The 19431-nt window shown below is 53.5% G+C and overlaps 1 protein-coding gene across 1 annotated transcript in view; it reads left to right on the top strand.

The window, feature by feature from the left end:
• Positions 1-16325, top strand: part of CPLX2 (complexin 2) — an 88475-nt gene extending 72150 nt beyond the window's left edge. Inside the window, exons 3-6 of the mRNA XM_023185155.2 lie at positions 10955-11073; positions 11210-11385; positions 12145-12591; positions 12623-16325. Coding sequence (XP_023040923.1) covers positions 11043-11073; positions 11210-11385; positions 12145-12342 — 405 coding nt within the window. The 5' untranslated portion in view covers positions 10955-11042 and the 3' untranslated portion in view covers positions 12343-12591; positions 12623-16325. The remainder of the gene's footprint in view (positions 1-10954; positions 11074-11209; positions 11386-12144; positions 12592-12622) is intronic.
• The last annotated feature ends 3106 nt before the right edge of the window (positions 16326-19431 follow it).

Below are 19431 nucleotides of genomic sequence, written 5' to 3'. Positions count from 1 at the left end.
TGTCACTGCACCTAAGTGCTACCACTCTCCCACCTGCACAGTCCCACACTGCTGGGCACTCAGATACACCATTGCACACTTATCGGTTTGCCTTCACACCATGCCATTCCATGTTGAAGGAGGTACACTGGGACCCTCACACTGATGGCACCCAGCCATTGTCAGTGACAAGAGGGAAGGCACTCATCAGATGAGCAAGGTGGCCTAGAGCCCTTCTCTGTGTACCACCCCCGCAGTTCTGTTTCCTCAGGCACATGGCCAACCTCCCAAACCAAGACCAACTCTGCCCCTCCAGGCTCACGCTAGAATGACAGGATGTGAAGCCAGTGTCTGGAGCATTTGAATGTTTCCCTGCACCCACCAACGTAACTCCCAGCAAGCTCAGGACCAGCCAGCGAGCTCCAGATCAGAGCTGGTGCCTGGCATTTCCTAGACACCCCCTCACCTCCCACATGGCATCCAGGATGCCCTCTGGGCTGAGGCAATTGCAGGGAAGAAATGGGCTGACCTTTGGACAGGAGCCTTATGCAAGCTCTCTCACTGATCACCACATTTATGGTCTGTGACAGTTGTCATTCCTCACACATTGTTCCTCGATCCTCACACAAAGTACTAACATTAGCTCTCTTGATTGGCTTCCTACTGAACATTCAAGGCATATACATAACATCTTACAAATCTTTTCAAATCTGAGCCCCTCCTCCTGCCCCCAGGGCTCATAAATAAAAGTGGAAATTCAGCTCCAGCCAGGATAAGTCACCTGAAGCAGAGCCACATCTATATTTTACCAGGTGACTCTTAGAAGCTGTCTACAGAGCAGGCTCGGCAAGAACCTGCGGCTAGGCGTGTTTGCACTCCCGCTGGATTAGAGATGCAGGAGATGAAGGAAATGCTGGCAACCCACATGACATGAGGACCCTGATCTGGGTGTGATTTCCTGGCAGTTTTTTTTTTTTTTTTTCTTTCAGTGAGAAACTGGAGAACAGGGAAGACTGTAAATGCCAATGTAAAAAAATATCTGCAGAGCAAAAGTTACATTTCCATAGGCTGTGGGATGTGTCAGGAGAGAAACAGCCCCATGTGCTGGAAGGACCACAGAACTCAGTGTCAGGCAAGCCTGGTCTGGAATGCTGGCTCTGCCAAAGATTCATTTTATCTCCCTGGGCCTCAACTTTCCCATCTTGAACATAAGCGCTTGTGTAAATTAAATGAGAGCATAAAAATTATATAAAGCACCAAAGTTAACATCTGAGACATAATGAAAGCTCAAATATTCACTATTAGTAGTAGTATTTTAATCATTGGAAATGCTTATGATATTCAGCAACTTTTTCAATAATAGTAGGTCATTTGGGAAGCATGTCAAGGCTGGTAACACTGAATAGGGAGCAGGTACTCATCTCTTCATCACCTTTCTTTAATGGCTAAAGTGTCATGATTTACCCCTTATTGCTCAATAAAATGAAGTCACCAAAATGTGGCTGAGCTGTCTTCCTATTCACCAGTAAGACTTTCTGCAGTGAGACACAGTTCATGTCAGTTTAGGCAGATTTTTATAGACTCAGAGATGCTTGGGCTCAAAGGGGGCTTTAGCCATCAGCTGAACCAGCCTCCCACCCACGTGCCATCTTCCAGATGTAGAGAACCCCCATAACCCCACATGGGGCAGTCCATGCTATGGGTGGACAGCTCCTATGGAGAGCAGGTTCCTCCTCTCAGAGCTTCTGCCTGCTTCCTTTACCTTTCCCCCATTGCCCTAATTCTATCGCCAGCAATAGAAAAAGCAATAGTACTACTCTTCCCCTGCAACAGTTATTCATCCATTCAAGCACTTCCTTAGCACCTACTTTGCCAGGCACGTTACTAAGCGGGGGAATTATAAATTAAGCAGGAATTGCCAGCCCTTCAAGGGTTAATGCCCCCTCAGTGTTCTTTCTTCCAGATGAAAGATCCTCAGACCTGCCCTCATTTGACCTGTTTTCCAGGTGCCCACCACCAGACTAGCCCCTTCTCGAGCTTGACATACTCAAGTTTGTCAAAGCCCATCTGAAAGTGTGGTGTCCAGAACTGAGCTCAGTATTTCCCCTAAACCTCAACTGGATTTGTAGCCCATTTCAGTTGTGTCCATGTCAAAAGCAATACCAGTTGTGGAAAAACCTCAGTTGTAACCAGAGTGCTGGCAGCCAGGTCCCATTTCCTAAGCATGTTCTTGAAGCACATGAAGAAAGAGGGGATGAGGAGGACTGTGCACTCAAAATGACATGATGTCAGATCTCCCTGCCCAGAACTCCCCTCAGGCATTAGTGGAAAGTCTAAGTCATTCTAATCAAAGAGCCTCCCTGCCACTGCCATCCCCCTCTTAGTATCTGCCTTAGGAAAGGGAAGAAAAATAAAGAATAAGCATTCTATGCTGACGGCCCAACACAGTGCTAAACATGGAACTCAGCCCTAAAGGAGGGGCCTTCCTTATCCAAGCCTGTAAGGGGAGAACAGACATAGGCTTCCGAAGGTGATTCTCCAGGTGACAAGGCCTCTTGTTCACCAGTGGCCAGGTTCACCAGTTCACCAGGTTCACCAGTGGCCTCTGACTTGTCGGCGGGTGGGGGGGTCTCCTGCTTTAAGGCCTTGGCTGTGATCGTTGTGTGAAGGGATAAACTCCCCCTCATTGGAACGAATAAGGCCTTTGCTGTGATCATGTGTGAAGGGATAAGCTTCCCCTCATTGGAACGAAATCACATTTCTGCAACTCTTGTTGCCCCTTCCTTGGAAGGAGGCCATCCCCTTGGAAGGAAAAGCCATCTCCACTCTGACATACCCTGACAGATGTAGAAACTCCTGCAGATCTTTCAAAGGCCTTGTGCAAGGCCCCTCCTCTCTGAAACCATTTTCCTACACATCGGGCCTGATTAAAGGGAGCAATTGGGAGCCGAAAGATGGCAGGCAGAATAAAGAGGCTCATTAAGAGAGAGTAATAAAACAAAAAAAAATGAGTGCCAGGGGAAGAGGAAAGGCTGGGGATGGTAGCAGATGTTGTCGCGCCTCTTGGAAGTCCTTTTACTTTCTTGGGCATAGGAGGAAAAGAAATGGCCTTCTAGAATAAATTTTGCCAGAGGAGTCCTTATTCTTCACAGGATATCAGATCTCAAAGGGATTGGTGAGTGGCTTGCCTAAGATCCACTGCAGTTTTGCATCAGTCTTCTCTCACTGAGTGCTGACCCACTGCGAGGCTCTTGCCCACACGCTCCATCAGTGTTTCCTGAGTGCTCCTGTGGCTGGGCACTGTGCTGGGGAGGGGGGCGGCTGCAAAGATGATCCGGCGGAGGTCCAGTCCTGGAGCTGCTCACAGGCAAGAGACAAGCCAACAGGTGGAATGGGAGTCGCTGAGGCAAGGGCTTGTCTAGGAGCCGCAGGAACCCCAAGAAGTGCGACCACTCTGCCTGGAGAAACCAAGGAGGGCTTTCCCAAGGAGGCGAACTTTGAGCTCTGCTTTAAAGAGCCCTTCCTCCACCCCCTGCCCCCACCACTCCTCAGGAGCAGCAAGCTTGTGGGCCTGGAGCTGTGGCTAGGATGTCTGGCTGCAGGGAGACCGCAGGGGCGTCTGCGAGGGGGAGGAGAACAGTGTAAGGTGGAGGAAAGAGGAGAGGGGAGCGAGAAAAGAGGGGGAGGGATGGAGGGAGAAGGAGACGGGAGGGAGGGAGAGAGGGAGAGAAGGAAGGGACGACGGGGGAGGAGGAAGGGAGAGAGAGAGAGTGAGGAGAGAGAGACGGGGGAGAGAGAGAGAGGAGAGAAAGAGAGAGGAGAGAGAGAGAGAGAGAGAGAGAGAGAGAGAGATTTGAATTTCCCATCTGGAAGGGGAGCGGTAGAACGTCAGGGCCCGGCTGAGGGGCGTGATTGGAGGGCGCCTTCGGCAGCCGCCCGCGGCAGAAGCCGCGGCCCCAGCTCGCCTGGCGGAGTTGCACGCGGCGGCGGGAGCTGGAATAGCAGAAGGAACCACCTCGTGGAGTCGGGCCGGAGCCCTGCAGTGGCTCAGACCGTTGCAGGGACCGCCAGGTCGGTGCTGGCCGAGGGCCGGGAGGGCGGAGCCGGGCTGTGGGCAACAGGGTCCCAGTTCTCGCCTCGAGGCCTTGGGGCAACTCGGGAATCTGGGGAGCACGGCTTTCGGGGGGACAGCTCCCCAAGGCTGCCTGGGCGCCGGAAGGGGGCTGAGAGGCGGTAGAGGGGACACTCCCGGACGCGCTCTCCATGGTGCTGAAAGGACAGCTCCCTGCGAGGGGCCGCGAGCAGGCGGCTGGCTGCGAACTAAGGGGAGGCGTGGGCCCTAGCCGGAGACTCCGGGTAGAGCTCGAATGGCCGGGGTCCTGGAGCCAGGACCGCCCCGGCTGCGGCGGAGACTCAAGTCTGAACCCAGAGAACAACTTTGAGCTCGCGGGGGTGGGGGACGTCGATCTAAGCTACTTCTGGCTGTGCTTAACCCGAAGCCCGCCGGAGCACGCTTCGCCCAGGAGGAGGGAGTCGCCCCCAAGGGGTACAGTTCGTGCTCCCGGAGTGAGTCAGAGGGCGGCGGCAAGGGGGCGGACAGACTGCAGGTGGTGGGGAGGAGAACGTAAACGTCAACTGGGGATGGGGGACCAAGGGGACTATTTGTCCCTTTCCGGGAGGAGAAGCGGCTTGGGCAGCGTACGTCCGGCGCCTGGAGTCTTTGGGAACGACCCCTTCTGTGCTCTCGCTCTCGTCGGCCTCAATCTGCCCCCTCCCCCAGCAAAGTTTGAAACCGGGCCGGGTCTTGGGGTTGGAGCTATGTGTGTTGGGGGAAGGGGCGCTCTCTGTGGCCCACTGGGAGCTCCAAGGCAGAGTTGCTGGGGGTATAGGTCTCCGCGGGGGTCCGATAGAGGGGCGCCGGGGTTCCTGTCCTCTCTTCTGGCGGGGAAACGGGAACCCCCGGCCACTTCCGCTTTTCAGCCGGGGCCGGCTCCCTACCTCCTCCCATCCTCCGCTGCCCCTCCCCTCCCCCATGCTTCTCCCATCCCGGGCCACGGGGTGGGGACGGGGCGGGGGGAGGAGGTGGAATGACGTCCCCTGTCTCTGCCACTGCCTTTGGCGTACAGTCCCCTTTGGCCACAAGCAAATGAGTGTTGAATTGAGTTGCGGTGAATATAGCCCAGACTTGAGCCATAAAAACAGAAAAACAGCCATAAGGACAACCACTGCAGGTGCCCGAGTCGGCTTGTCAGATGGCGGGGCCCAGGCCCGAAAACCTCCAGGGGCTCAGATGGTCGAGCCTGAGCCGGTGCTTGGGCTGGGACGGGCTCGGAGGGAGTCGGAGAGGGCAAGGAAGCTGAAGGCGCGCCCTGGGTCCCCGGCGCACTGAAGGCAGGGAAACCTGGCCCTACAGCAGCATCCCTCCCCGCCCCCCGCCTCCCCTCCCCCAGTGCAGCGTCCCCCACCCACTCCCACCCCCACCTCCACCCCCACCCCACTTCCCGCGCAGGGATAGACCAAGACTTCCCGCAGAACCGCTAAGGAGCGCCTCCTGGCGGCCCCGTCAAAATCCTCAACTGTTGGCAACCTGCTGGACCTCAGCACTCCCGCAGGCATATGGCAAAACATCCACACACACGCCTGCACACACGCACGCACTCATACGATGTCTAGGTCCAGAGTTGCACACACGGGGTCATACTTCCAACGCACACACCCTCATGCACTCGTTGACACGTTAAATTCAACCCAGCACACATGTCCTCGGGATCTACCATGTACCAGGAGATGTAGCCAATTCTGGGGACAGGAGAAATGAAACAAGATACTGGTCCTGTCCTGAGAGGAGCTCAGAGTGACCAGGAAGGGAAAAACAGACAAAGAGAGCACGTACTGGAGGCGGGCAATACTGCCCCAGAAAGTGCCACAGGTCTCCAAAGGGGAAGATGCCCTCACATCTTGCCAAGGAGATCCGGGAAATTGCATGGAGGGAGTGCTATTTGAGAGGGATCTTTGGAAATTAATGCTGCTGATGATGATAATGATGACTGCAATGATGTTAGATAATATGTACCTACTCTGTGCCAACACTGGGCTGAGCACTTTATTTGCATCACTTCATTCAATGCTCACTACAAGCCTTGGGAATAGGTGTTGTTGTCTCCATTTCACAGATGAGAAAACATTGAGTCATTTGCTCAAGGTTACTTAGTAAGTGATGGAGCCAGGATGTGAACTGGCAGAGATGAGGATAAGAGGTTCCAAGGCTGTGGGAATAGCATGCACAAATGCCCAGGCATTTTCAGAAAGAGTATCTGTTGGGAAATACTACATGCTGAAGCAGAGCCCTGTGCAAGAAGCAGAGCCCTGTGCAAGAAGCAGAGCCCTGTACAAGAGGTGGCACACCAGCAGCAAGGAAGACAGACGGGTGCTAGACTGTGCAGGCCTTGAAGGTCAGCACAAGGACTCGCATCAGTTTAACAAGGCCATGGGGAGCCATTGCAGGGTGTATGTGAATGAGCAAATCTGCCCCTTAGAAAGATTAATTGGACGGCCATGTGGAGGCTGGATGAGAGCTGGGGGAGAGACAGTTAGAGGTTATGGATAAATCCAGAATCTCTAGGTCCTGAACCAAGGCATTAGCAGCAGTCGGAGAATGGAGGGTGGGGACGCAGGCAGCATTGCAAAGCCACAGCATCTGGACTTCTCCCTGGAATTCTCCCTCGGCACCCCTATCCCAATCTTACTCACCAATTCCTTGTGTGATCTGTTATTCAGCTTCTACCTCCCCAGCCCAGCTGACTGTTGTGAGACCACTGCTGGGACTCCCTTGTTCCCTGCCACAGCCCCAGCACCCAGAACAATGTCTGGCAGAAAGTAGATACTCAAGGAATATTTGTAGTATGAGCAAGTGAGTGAGTGAATGAATGAATGAATGAATGAGGAATTTGCTGTCTCTAGAGTTTTCAGTTGAGGTGATTGGGACAAGGCATGCTAGAGAAAAAGATGGGTGTGTGGGGAAAGCCAGGATGAGACTGATCTTTGGACAGATAGAATTTGAGATTATCCATGTGACAACACCCAACAGAGAGTTAAAGGTGCAGGTTTGGGGGAGGGAAGGCAGAGAGAGGGAGGCATCTGTGGCTAAAGAAGTGCACTAAACCAAAAGGGGTAGATGAGATTCCCAAGGGAGAGGAAAGGTGTCAGCAAAGAAGAGAGAGAAGACCTATCTGAAAAGCAGGATGAACACCACAAGAGTGCTGTGTCATGGAATTCAGGAGGAGATTCCAGAAAGCTGGAAAAGGTGGGGGGAGGGAGTCAGCAGCAGCATGTGATTCAGCAGAGGGATGGAGAAGGAGGATGACGGCTGTGAAGACCCTCTTGGATCTGGCAATGGGAAGGCCTGTGGCGACTGATTATGGCAGTTTCAGGGTTCCTGCAGAGGCAGCAGAGCTCTGGTCTCACAGAGAGGTAGGGCCTGACTGGGAGGTGAAGACGTGGAGATACCACGTTGAAACCACTTCGTCACAAAGTGAGAGGGGTGAGATTAAGGGAAACACAGACTATAGGGAATGAGTTAAAGAAGGGAGGGGATAAAAGCAACCTGTGGAGAGGAGATGGAAGATGTGAGGAAGAGGGAGTGATGAGGTATAAAGAGAGGGAATCCAGGGCACAGGTGGATGCATTGGCTTCTTCCTCAGGAGCTAGAAGGAAGGGAGGTTACTGGAGCTCCCACTCACGGACATTAATTGTTTTGATTATTACAACCACCATTTACTGAGCACCCAGCATGTGCAAACACATCCCATAGAGTATTTCTAAAATTTCAAAGTGGCATTATAATTCTCATTTTATAGAGAAGATCAAGTATCAGTGAAGCTAGGTCAATTACTATTGCACAGCTTAAAAAGCGGCAGATGCAAGATGTGAGTCAGGCATGCCTAACCTCAGAGCTCATACCCCTTATACTTTGGCCCTTGAAGCGGGGGAAAGTCACTTGCTGAGAGGGAGAAGGCAGTAGTAGTTTAGGCCTTGAGAAAAGGAGAATTCGTTAGGAGAGTGTAGACAGAGTGAATAGGAGACTGCTTAACAGCTCAGAGGTGTATACTGGGATTGGGCAGCATGATTTTTGGGCAGAGTTGGGAATTTCAGATAAAGAATCCCAGAAGGCTGAAGAAGAGCTATTAGAGCCACAGGAATGTAAGCATTGAGAAGACTCAGTGGTGAGCAGAGGTACTTTGTAAACTGGGGGAGGGGTGGCAGTGGTAAACAATGTCTGATGAATGCATGCCTGCAAGCAGAGGTGGCTGGAGAAGGTGACAGTTGGGTGATACAGAAATGGCATGTTGAGTTTGAGTGGTGCCCACAGACATCCAGGAAAGGGTATCCAGGATAAGGTAAATGTGTTTTTTTACTTATGTATTGCCTATTTCCCTACACATGTATGCATGTACACCCACACTCACATACACACATACATACCTCAGAATGTAATCTGCATGAGGTCAAGGCTTTGTCTGTCCTGTTTCCTGTAAATCTCCAGTGCCTAACACATTGACTGGCATAAAGTAGGTGCTCAATTGATACTTCCTGGATGAGTCAATATACAGGTCTAGGTGTCATCAGTTTCAGTGGTCATTAAAACCCCTAGAATGGATGAGTTCTCCCAGGGAAAGGTTAGAAAGAAAAAAGAGGCAGGGGCTGAGGTCAGAGTTAGGGGGAAAAAGCTTATGTAAGAGACAGGAGGAAGAAGAGGAGTCAGAAAACGCAAAGGAAGAGAAGAAAAGAGGAGAAGAGAGGAAACAGGGGAAGCAGGAACAGGAAAGAACTGAGTCACAGAACCAAGAGAGAAGGAGGTTTGGGGGTACAGTGGGGTTGTCAGCAGTTCAAATGCTGCAGACTGCTTCAACAGAGGCACAGGAGAAAGGGCCTGGAAGATCATCTGCTCCAGGAGAGAGACACGTCAGAATCACCCAGCAAGTTAGGGATGAGGGTGCAACTAAAGCCTGGGTGCCCTGCCCACCAATTTGGAACATCTCAACTTAGAGCCCTGCATCTCCCACTGCCACCTGGTAATTCCTTGAGCTCTATGTAAACACAGAGTAGGAACCCAAGAGTTCCTGAAATCACTTGATTATTAAATTGTTCATTTCCTGTTCTTAGAAATGAAGTTTTTTCACAATGTATTAAATCAAGCGAAAACATCTTGACTGAGCTGAGCAACCTTCAAACTCAGAATTTGGGGTTAGGCAGGTGGGTTCTCTTGCATTTCTTAGAAAGCATGGAAAGCCTGTTCCTTTTTGGCTTGTTCCACAAATATGTAGTCAGCAACGGCTGACATTTTATGAGTTCCTGCAACACCCCAGGCACTTGACTGGTATCATTCATTCTCCTTCAAAAATCCATTCTAGGGCGGCCTTAATACTCCCCCATTTTGCAGGGAGCAAACTGAAGCTTGCCCAGGGACCCACAGCCAGTAAGTATAGCTGCCTGGATTTTGAACCAGGTGTGTCTGATGCCAAAGCCCCTGGGTTTTTTGTTTTGCTTTTTTTTTTTTTTTTTTCTGCTACATAATGACTTTCTCTTCCCAGAACAACCTATCAGATGAAATGGTCTGATCACGTAGATAAGCTCTTGGGCCCCATATCATGAAATAATCTCAGTCTACCGATATGACTTCTCATCTTGAGAGAAATGAAGAAAATCTATCAAAGAACAACCAGTGACCCGGAACTCAGCTAGGTTGCAATATCCAGCCTTGAATCCAACAAGGTTGCAATATCTGCCGCCCTTTCCCAGGAACCTTTTTTCTTCCTTGCAAGGCTATGTGGGACAAAAGGCCTTGGGGAGCAGGCCTGGCCTCCACTTACCATGAAGCTACTTCACACTTTGGATAGCTCACAGGTGTCCCCTCTACACTAGAAAACAGATCTGTGTCTATTAAAGAACCAGTGGAAATGAATGGTTAAAATACAAAGAAACTCTCAAGTTAGAGCACTAGGGTTCAGCTTCTCAGGGATGTGGGGTGAAGATGGTAAGGAGGCCAAGGGGGAAGGCTCTTCCTCCCCCACCTCTACCATTGGAAGAGTTCCACTTTTACATATTTTGCATATTGAGATTCCCATTAAGATTTTATTTGGAGAACACTTCTGAGGCAAAAACAGAACAATAAAAAATATAATAAAAACCGAAAGTCGGTGATTTAGGAAGAGGGGTAGGGTACTAATGTCTGCCAAGTGCCTGCAAGGCCTGTGCTAGGTAGTTTAAAAGCCCTAAGCCCCCAGAAGGTTATGTCTCCAACACTCCCATGTGAAATTCAAAATAAAAATCGATATTAAGCTATAAAACATAAAAATTACATGTACACTACAATAAAAATAACTTATTTTCCATTTGTCTAATTTTCAAAGTCGGGATCTGTTTATCCAAGCTGGCTGCCCTCATTTGCTCAGCTGCCTCCGATTGGCTGGGGCAGTAACACGGGCTGGTCTTTTGATGGGCTGATCCAGTGGCCCAGGCTGGGCCCCCTCCAATCTCCGCGGGACCCCGGGGAAAGGTGGCATTGCCATTTCTCTCTGAGAGAGGAGGAAACTGGGGACATGAGCAGGTTAGGGCCTTGCTGAAGTTTCCATGGCAAATAAGGAAATGACGGTAGCATTGGAACCCAGATCTGCCTAACTCCAAGTTCACAGCTCTTTCCAATGCTCCTGGCTTCAATCAAATCTGAACAATAGGGTCAAGATGAAGGCTTTAAAATAGGGACCAAACCGCTTTCAAAAAGCTGTTTGGCAGCACCTACGTGTCTGCCCAGTAAATCGCTCTCTTCCCTCTCCTTTTTCCTCTAGCAGGGTATTGGGTCTTGACCTGAGTGATGGGTGCCTGGTGTCTGAACCAGGGTGAGGCTGCTGTCTGTCTAGCTCCACCGCCCTGCCTGCGCAGAGGCCTCTCCCATCTGACTCCCAATTCTCTTTTGCAGGTTGTCACGTCTTCCCGAGCCAGGCCAGCCAGGAGCGCTGCATGCAAATTCTGCCGTGGGCTAAGGCACGCTAACCAGAGCCGGCGGCATGGACTTCGTCATGAAGCAGGCCCTTGGAGGTGAGGTCCAGCGCCCCACCGCGCGTCCTCAGCGGGTCCGACCCTTGTGGGAGGGGGCTCGGCCCGCCCAGCCCCTCTCTCCCCAGCCCTGATCCCTGGCTGACCCCGCCCTCTCCCTCCCACCCCTTCCTCGTAGGGGCCACCAAGGACATGGGGAAGATGCTGGGGGGAGAAGAGGAGAAGGACCCAGACGCGCAGAAGAAGGAGGAGGAGCGGCAGGAGGCCCTGCGGCAGCAGGAAGAGGAGCGCAAGGCCAAGCACGCGCGCATGGAGGCGGAGCGGGAGAAGGTCCGGCAGCAGATCCGAGATAAGGTCAGCTCCGCCCGCCAGCCCTGGGGAGGGCCACAAGCGGGTAAAACCGGTTCAGCGAAAGCCCCTGCCAGGCCTCCCCTGGATCCCAGCTCTCACCTTCGCCCTAGCTCTCCCTGAGCCTCACTCTTCTCATCAGCAAAATGGGTGTCACAAGGACACCTCCCTCAAGGGACCCTTTTGGGGATTAAGAGAATGTGCCTAGTAGGTACTCCAAGAGGGTGGACCCTACGGTCCACCATTTAGTACTGCAGATCCTTGGGACCAAAAATGAGTGCAGTTCCGAATTGGAGAATGTTCGAAAAATACCACAGCGTCCTAAGCACCTTGTGCTGTTAGGTGTCACTCCCAGCGGATCTGGGGCTGCCACCCTACTCCAGACAGTCCAGTGCGTGTCTGTTAGTGCTGTGCAATAAATAAAGGCTAGAAGTAGTCTTCCATTGGTTCAAGTCAGATCCGTCACCAAATTTGGCTCAAAATATATGAGCAAACGCCCCGTGTTCAGATCTTTGGGGATTTCAGCACAGCAGGAAGTTCTCATGGGCAGACGTTAATTTTAAAGGAAACCCCAGGCATGGTCTCTCTCACTGAGGACCAGGCACCGTCCTACAGGAAAGACCCCTTATGCCTACTTTACGGATGAGAGAACTGAGGCTCGGGAAGTACTCCTGGCCACCTCGGCCAGTGCTGCATGATCTTGAGACTCCTGCTGTCTCCTTGCCCACCCCGCTTCATGCGCGTCTCTGCCCTCCCCCTCCCCAGTATGGGCTGAAGAAGAAGGAGGAGAAGGAAGCAGAGGAGAAAGCGGCCCTCGAACAGCCCTGCGAGGGGAGCCTGACCCGGCCCAAGAAGGCCATCCCTGCGGGCTGCGGGGACGAGGAGGAGGAGGAAGAGGAGAGCATCCTGGACACGGTGCTCAAATACCTGCCTGGGCCGCTGCAGGACATGTTCAAGAAGTAACCAGGCCTCCTGCCCCAGCCCACTCCACCTGTTACTACTTCTTTTTGGTTCTTTCTTTTCTTTTTATTAGGTTAAGTCTCAATTCTGAAGGGGAAAACCTCAGTTGGCCTCTGCCCCCCTTCCCCGGCCAGGGGCTTCTCCCCCTCAGCTCTCCCTCACACCTCCCTTCATTCCAGGGTATCCACCTGCACCCCACTCCCAAGTAGCTTGAAAAAGGGAAGACAGTCTTTCCCCAGCGGGGTTGGGGAGGCGCTGAACCCAGGGCCAAAGGCACTGGGAGCCCCCTCAGGAAGCCTAAGGTCGTGCTAGTGTGGTGACCCCTATACGTTCCTTCATGCTCCCCACTGCCAGGAGGACCACTGTCCCCAGTCAGCCAAAGTAATGACACATTCCAGCCCTGCCCAGCATGCTGACCTTTAGCCTCCAACCCTCAGTGGGCCCCCCGGTCAGGGCAGGGGCACTGAGTGGCCTGGCTCTGAGGAAGGGAGTCAGGGGAAGCCTGTCCTGGGTAGGCCCAGGCCGAGAGACCCCGGGTCTGGCCAGGCTGGGATCTGGGCAGGAGGCTGGGGCTCTCCTTCTTCCATCTCCTTGGTGACACCCAGCCCAGGGGCACCCCCTTCTCCAGCCCCCACCTGGAGAGACATGGCCCCTGCCAAGCTGGTCCCTCCAAATGGATCTTTTGTGGACTTTAGCTCATCTGTGGAGGAGCCCCAGGTAGGGAAGCCCCTTGTTCCTCACCCCCACCCCACTTAGGTCCTGGGCCCCCACTGCCAGGCTGGGCCCAGCTTGCTCAGCCAAGGGGCTGCCCAGGCCCCCAGAAAACACTTGGAGCCATCGGGCAGCGATGGTCTGTGCCGTGGGGAACACCCCCATTGGTGTGGCCAAGCTGCCCCCATTCTTATCCAACCCTCTCCCCACCCTGTCCTGTCCATGCGCTTCCAGGGCCCCATGGTCCTCAGGAGGACCCTTCCTGGCCAAAGCCCCAAGCCTTTGGTGAGAAGCCAATTCCCGCTTGACAGAAGGCACCATCCATTCATCTCACTGGCCAAGGACAAACTCTCCTCTGCGATGTCTGGGACTGGCATTTGTCCCCCACGCAAATTATCACAGCTTTCTGCTCAGTCAGTTGTGTGGGGATGGTGAGGGAAGAGGGGTCAAATGAGGGAGGAAACTGTATCCATGCAAGCATGATAGCGTGTGGCAGAGACTGCATCAGAGATCGCGTGTTCAGAGATCATATGCATATGTGTAGGGCTAGAGCGTGTGTGTGTCTTGAGATTGTGTGTGTTGTAGTTGTTATATCTATGTGTTACAGATTGTGTGTTAGCCTTGTGTATGTGTGATTGATTGAGGTGGCGTATTTGGGTTGAAATTGTGTCATGTGTCTGTGCTATCCATCTCGTGTTTAGAGGCTGTATATGTTAGCTTGTGTAAGAATGTGTTTTCAAAATAGCGTGTGTATTGGGAGTGATGGGTTTGTGTTAGGTGTTGTAGAAGCGTGTGTTTGAGAGAATTGAGAGATATTTGAAGGCTTGTGTGTGCATGTTTGGGGGTCTGAAAAGACAGTTACGTGCATGGATGTGTGCTTGGGGAGAAAGAACGTGGGTAAGATGTCCCCTCCCAGCCCTGAGACCATTGGTCACAGTTGGCCACTTCCAATAGGAGACCTTGTCCTTGGCCTAGAGTGCTCCCACCCTTGGGGGGCTCCTGCCTGAGGTCCTCAGAATCCCACTGCGACAGACCCAGGCAGTGCCCCAGGAAGCCATGCTGGGCCCCCGCCAGGGCCTATCCCAAAAGCAGGGGCCAGGGAGGGGGCGACTTGCCTGCCCCTGAAGCCCCTGTTCCCATTGGCCCCAGTTTGCATTCTGCAGGTTTTCCATTTTAGTGGATTCTGCTTTTATTTCAGAGACAGACATGTGTCTTCTCTGTCCGTTTCCAATAGGTAAAGCCATATCAGTTAGACTGCAATACTTTAAACACGAGACAAAACAATCCATATGTTTAGGGAACCAGAAAAGTCCCCTGGTCTGTCCCTTGCTTGGGGAGCAGGGCCTCGGCAGCTCCAGCTCCCTGGACTTACCTTCCTCCCTGCATCCCCGCCCCCTCCTTGTGCCCCTGTGTCCAGCCCCCCGAGGGCCTGTGTCTGTGTCTGTGCCTGTGTCTGTGATGGGGAGCCACCTTGCACCCCTGTTGTCTGCTTGTCTCTTTGTGTCTGTTATCCTGGGCAGGATGGTCATTCTCAAGAATCCTGGGGTCCTGGGCCAGAGACAAGCAGGGCCCAGTCCAGGGGCCCCAGGCCACCCCAGCCCCTGTGTGTGAGCCCCGCTTGGACACAAGTGTTCAGAGGTGCCCCTCCGCCAGTTGACAGGGACCTTCAAACCTCGATGGTGATGCCAGGACAGAGAGGACCAGATAGGTAGCAGAGACCAAGGCGCAGGGCACTTCAGATGAGCAGGAGAACCCAGTCAAACCAGATATTCCAGGTGGGCTGGAGGGACCCCAGACCCTCAGAGGGCTGCCCTGGTGGTCTCCACAGTGCAGTCCCTCTGTATTCCCAGAGAGGGATCAGGGCTTTCAGCCCCACCCTGATGCCTGCCCTCCAGGATGGCTGGTTTAGTCTGGGTCCATGTCCCAGACCCCTCTATCTGCTCTGGGACAGCAGGACTTGAGGTCTTCCTGGGGATGGGTATGGAGGAAAATTTCTGCCTGGCACACACCTGGCTCCAACCACTACCAAGTGATCACTCTTAGGCCCAGGGGAACACAATGACTGTCATTACTGACGCAGACCTGGCTGTGGAGAGCAACTAATGTGTGGCCCAGAGAGCATGTCTGTGTGGCACCCGTAGTGCATAGAATACGTGAGAGTTGCTCTAGCAGGGGTGGGATCCTCAAAGGATCGCCTGGGAGGTAAGGTGTGCATGACCCACTGGGTGGGAGAGGAATGAGTGTGCACACATAAATGGGGCAGTGTGCATACAACACACTTCGGGGAGGAGTGGCCCCAGAATTCAACACACACACAAGGGAGAGAACCCCCAGATAGGAAAATAGGAAGGAGCAATCATTTGTAGATGGGTGAAAAAAGAATGAGGTGCAAGGGAGCGTGCACCAGGTGAGGTGAGCGTGTGTGCTCTTGGGGAAGGGCCCAGGCTCCCGTGCCTGGGAGGCGCTGCCAGAGAGAAGGAAAAAGGCAGCTGCAGATCGCCCTGGGCTGGGCACCGGCGACGGGTCAGGATGGGTCAGAATCTCGAAACATGGATGTCCTCCCCTCCAAATCCAGAAGCTCCCAAAAGGTGTCCTTAACAGCAAGGCTGTGCGGGGTACTCCTCCAGATGGAATCAGGAAGTGGAGACGCCATCCCAGGTGTGTGTGAGAGAGAGAACGAAAAAGAGACAGCAGTATTGCAGCCCAGACCCCCTGTCAGGGGACAGCTGGTGGGCAAAGCAGCCAGCCCACAGCCTTGTGGCTAGAGTGCAGTGCGGTGGGCCCCAGCTCCAAGAGCCCGGCACCCAGCTGGCAGGGTTGCCCATCCCCGCTGGCCACCTGCTCCATCCTCCAGGGTTCCACAGGCCCCTGATCGCACAGGGAGGCTGAGGTCAGCCTGGGCTCCCAGGCCTGAGGACATGCCTCCTACCAAATGTCCCCTGCTCCAGTCCCACTCCTGTCACCCCACGCTCTTCACTGGGGAGAGAATGGGAGGTGCTCGTGCTGGCCCTGGGTGGGAGCGGGGAGTCCTGGTGAGACCCAGGTGAGATCGACCATCCTGCTCGCGCGGGGGAACCCCTTTCCCACATTTGTGCTGTGTCATTGTTGCTCTGCTTCCTTTCAATGTGTCAGTGCCTGGGGGGAGGGGAGGAGCACCCCCTCAGCCCCCCTGAACCTGACCAAAAGCCATGGCTGTTGCTCCCTCCTTTGTATGATGCAAATGCTGAGATGTACAAAATCAACCATGACAACAAAGAAAAAGACCTTGTACAGCAGCTATCTGTCTCTCTGTCCTCTTCTGTCCATCGGCACCACCAGGGACAAACAGGGGCACCGACTCACCAGGGAGGAGGCAACCCACAAAGCTCAAGAGGCCCCAGAAAATCTTCAGTTTTACCCTGACTTCTGGCCAGGACCCCATGAAAAGGACACCAGAAATCAACCGCGGCCAGAGTTGGGACTGGGCTCAGGGTTCCAGGATCTCTCTGCCTCCCTGCCTTCCAGAATCAATTCTTCAGCCCCAGGGGCTGAGTGGTCCCTGTGGACCCCCTACACACAACATCCCTGACCACCCTTTCCCCCAGGACCCTCAGGGTGCTGCTTCCTGAGAATGCTGCCAAGTCACACAGTGGGCAGCGGCCTGTCCTCATTCATTCCCCGAACACTGAGGGAGACCTGCTCCCCGCAGGCCACGTGCAGGAGGCTGGGGTCCCAAAGAAAGGACATTCCTCCTGGACACAGCCACTTCCCATGCCTTGGTGAGGAGTCAGGGCCATTCCGGAACCCCCTCCGCCCTTACCCTCACCCTAATACCCTGCCTTAAGTTAGGTCCCACTCCTCTCAGTTTGGCTGGGCCCTTCCCGTAGCCACACAATGGTCTCCCAGCCCCCACCCCTCTCCTTCCATGCACCCTCTCCCGCCACCCTGCCCCTGCCTGCAAGGCGCATCCAAAATGCAGACTTCACTATGTCACTCCCTGCCCAGAGCCCTCCAAAGGCCAATAGGAAGGCATCTGCCTATAGGATAACATCCAAATTGTCCAAATGGCCCTGTGTGATGTGGCCTCAACCTGCTGATCAGAACCCACACCCACCTCTGTGCTCCAAGTGCCCCAGTCCCCCATCCATACCGTCTTCTTGGCGTTTGCATATTCTGCCCCCAGGGCCTGAGATAGATGGTGCCCTTACCCTCCCTGGTGCTCCCGGGAGCTTGGAGCTCCCTCAAGCTCCAGCTCAAACATCACTTCCTCTCTGAAGCCCACCCTGACCCAGCTCGTCCCCCTGACCAGAGCAGAGGCTCTCATTGCACTCGCAGCCACAGAGCATCATGTCTGAGTGTTCAGACAGCGCTGGATGTGTTTACGGCTCTGTCACCCAGCAGAGTGATCTTGAACAAGCCACTTAACCCCTCTGAGTGTTTGCTTATAAGTGAAATGGGATGATAAGCATTGCTCCAATCTCTACACTTGTTGTGAAGAGTAAATGGGGTCCTGCACATGCTATGAGCACCACATGGCAAGCATTCAGTGAATGGAGCTTTGCAAATTCTGTTGAAAGAGATGTCGCTGCACCTGTCTCCCTCACTAACTTGAGAGCTTTATAAAGGCAGGTCTGGCCTGTGCTCTGATCCCTCCCTGGCTCCCAGCATAGGGTCTGGCCCACGGTGTGTTGCCAGGGACCCCAGTGCTGATTCAGGGCCCAAGATATCGATCTCTGCACCTTCTACATGAGATCCACAGTCACTCTTCTTTTGGCTCTTTGTACTTACTAGGCAATGTGGGGAGGGGTGCAGACCCTGATCCCCCACCTTCTATGTCCTGACATCACCCTCCTGCCTGTTCTCCCAGATCTGCCCATACCCCTGGCTTAGTGCACTACGGGTAGCAGCGTCCCTGGACTCTGAGTCAGAGGGAGCTCAGTGTGCAATGGGAGGCTGTGCTAGTGATGGATGGCTACATAACAAATTATTACAAACTTAGCAGCTTAAAACAACACATGTGTATTTTCTCCATTTCTGTGGGTCAGGAGTCCTGGCACAGCTTACCAGGGTCCTCTGCTTCAGGACCTCTCACAGGGCTGCAGTCAAGGTGCAGGCCAGGGCTGGGGTCTCATCAGAAGGCTCAGCTGGTCACAACTCACTTCCAAGCTCACGTGATTATTGGCAGGCTTCTGTTCCTGTTGGATTGGGGGCTTCAGTTCTTGGCTGACTGTTGGCTGGAGGCCATCCCCTGGCCCTTGCCATGTGGGCCTCTCCACAGGGGCTGCTCACAATAGGGCAGCTTGCTTCACCAAAGCATGCAAGCCACAAAGGCAACAGAGAGAGTCTGCTAGCAAGATGTAAGCCATGTTGTTATATAAGCTAACCATGGAGGTGACCCCCCTGTCACCCTTGCCATCTTCTATTGACTAGAGATAAGTCACAGGACTCACCCACACTCACAGGCAGGGGACTACACAGGGTGTGAATACCAGGACAGGGGATTACTGGGGGCATCTTAGAGGCTGCCCACTGTAGAGACTGAGGCAAATTTCCCCTTTCCTACAAAGCACTAGAGTAGAGCAGGGCCTTGGAGAAGCCAGAGCTCCAAACCTCTTCAGCCACAGTGTCCCAGGTAGCAGAGGAAATGTCTCAGAGCTGGAGCAGCAGCCAGTGGCAGGCTCTCCTGGAGCCTCTGCAAGACTAAGGTCATTCCCAGAGCTCCCAGGCTGGGCTCTGAGGCCTTCCAAGGGTGGAGACTGGAGAGAAAGAGAACAAAAGGGCTTGTGGCTTCCCTGGGAGTCTATCTGTGTGCTCTGCCCAGCACCCCAGGCATTGTCCTCCTAAGACCTGGGGCCCACCTCCAGAAACAACCCAGCCTGGGACACTTGGATACTCACCCTTGGCTTCCCTCTCCTCTCTGCTCAGTGGATCACAAGGTCAGTAAATGCCAGCATCCTCTCATTTTCAGTCCTGAATGTCTTCTCCTGAGAGTCTTAATCATCTCCGGTAAAATGAGTATTCACTGGGCTCCTACCATGTGCTAGACACCAAGAATACCAATCATACAGCCCTCCCTCCAGGAACCTACGTGCTGAAGGAGGAGATAATGGAGAAACAGAACAGCTGCCCACCACAACATGAGCAGTGCCACTGGTGAACCTGGGATCATGGTGCAGGCTCCCTGGAGGGGTTTACATCTGAGATGAGTCTTCAATGAGGAGGAATCAGCCTGGTGGAGAAGGAGGGCACATCCAGGAGAGGCACTGGCATGAACAAAGGCACGGAGCAGACAAAAGTAGTTTAACCTGAGCAGTGGGAGTGGGGGAGGGAGAAACAGAGGGTATCTGTGTGAATTCATTGAGGTCTCTGTGAAAGGCTGAGAGGCCAGGGACTTCAACTCGG

This window comes from Piliocolobus tephrosceles, chromosome 4 (assembly GCF_002776525.5).
Source record: "Piliocolobus tephrosceles isolate RC106 chromosome 4, ASM277652v3, whole genome shotgun sequence".
Taxonomy (NCBI): Eukaryota; Metazoa; Chordata; class Mammalia; order Primates; family Cercopithecidae; genus Piliocolobus; species Piliocolobus tephrosceles.
Note: the sequence above shows the minus strand (reverse complement) of the source record. Positions and strands in the feature narration are given on the sequence as shown.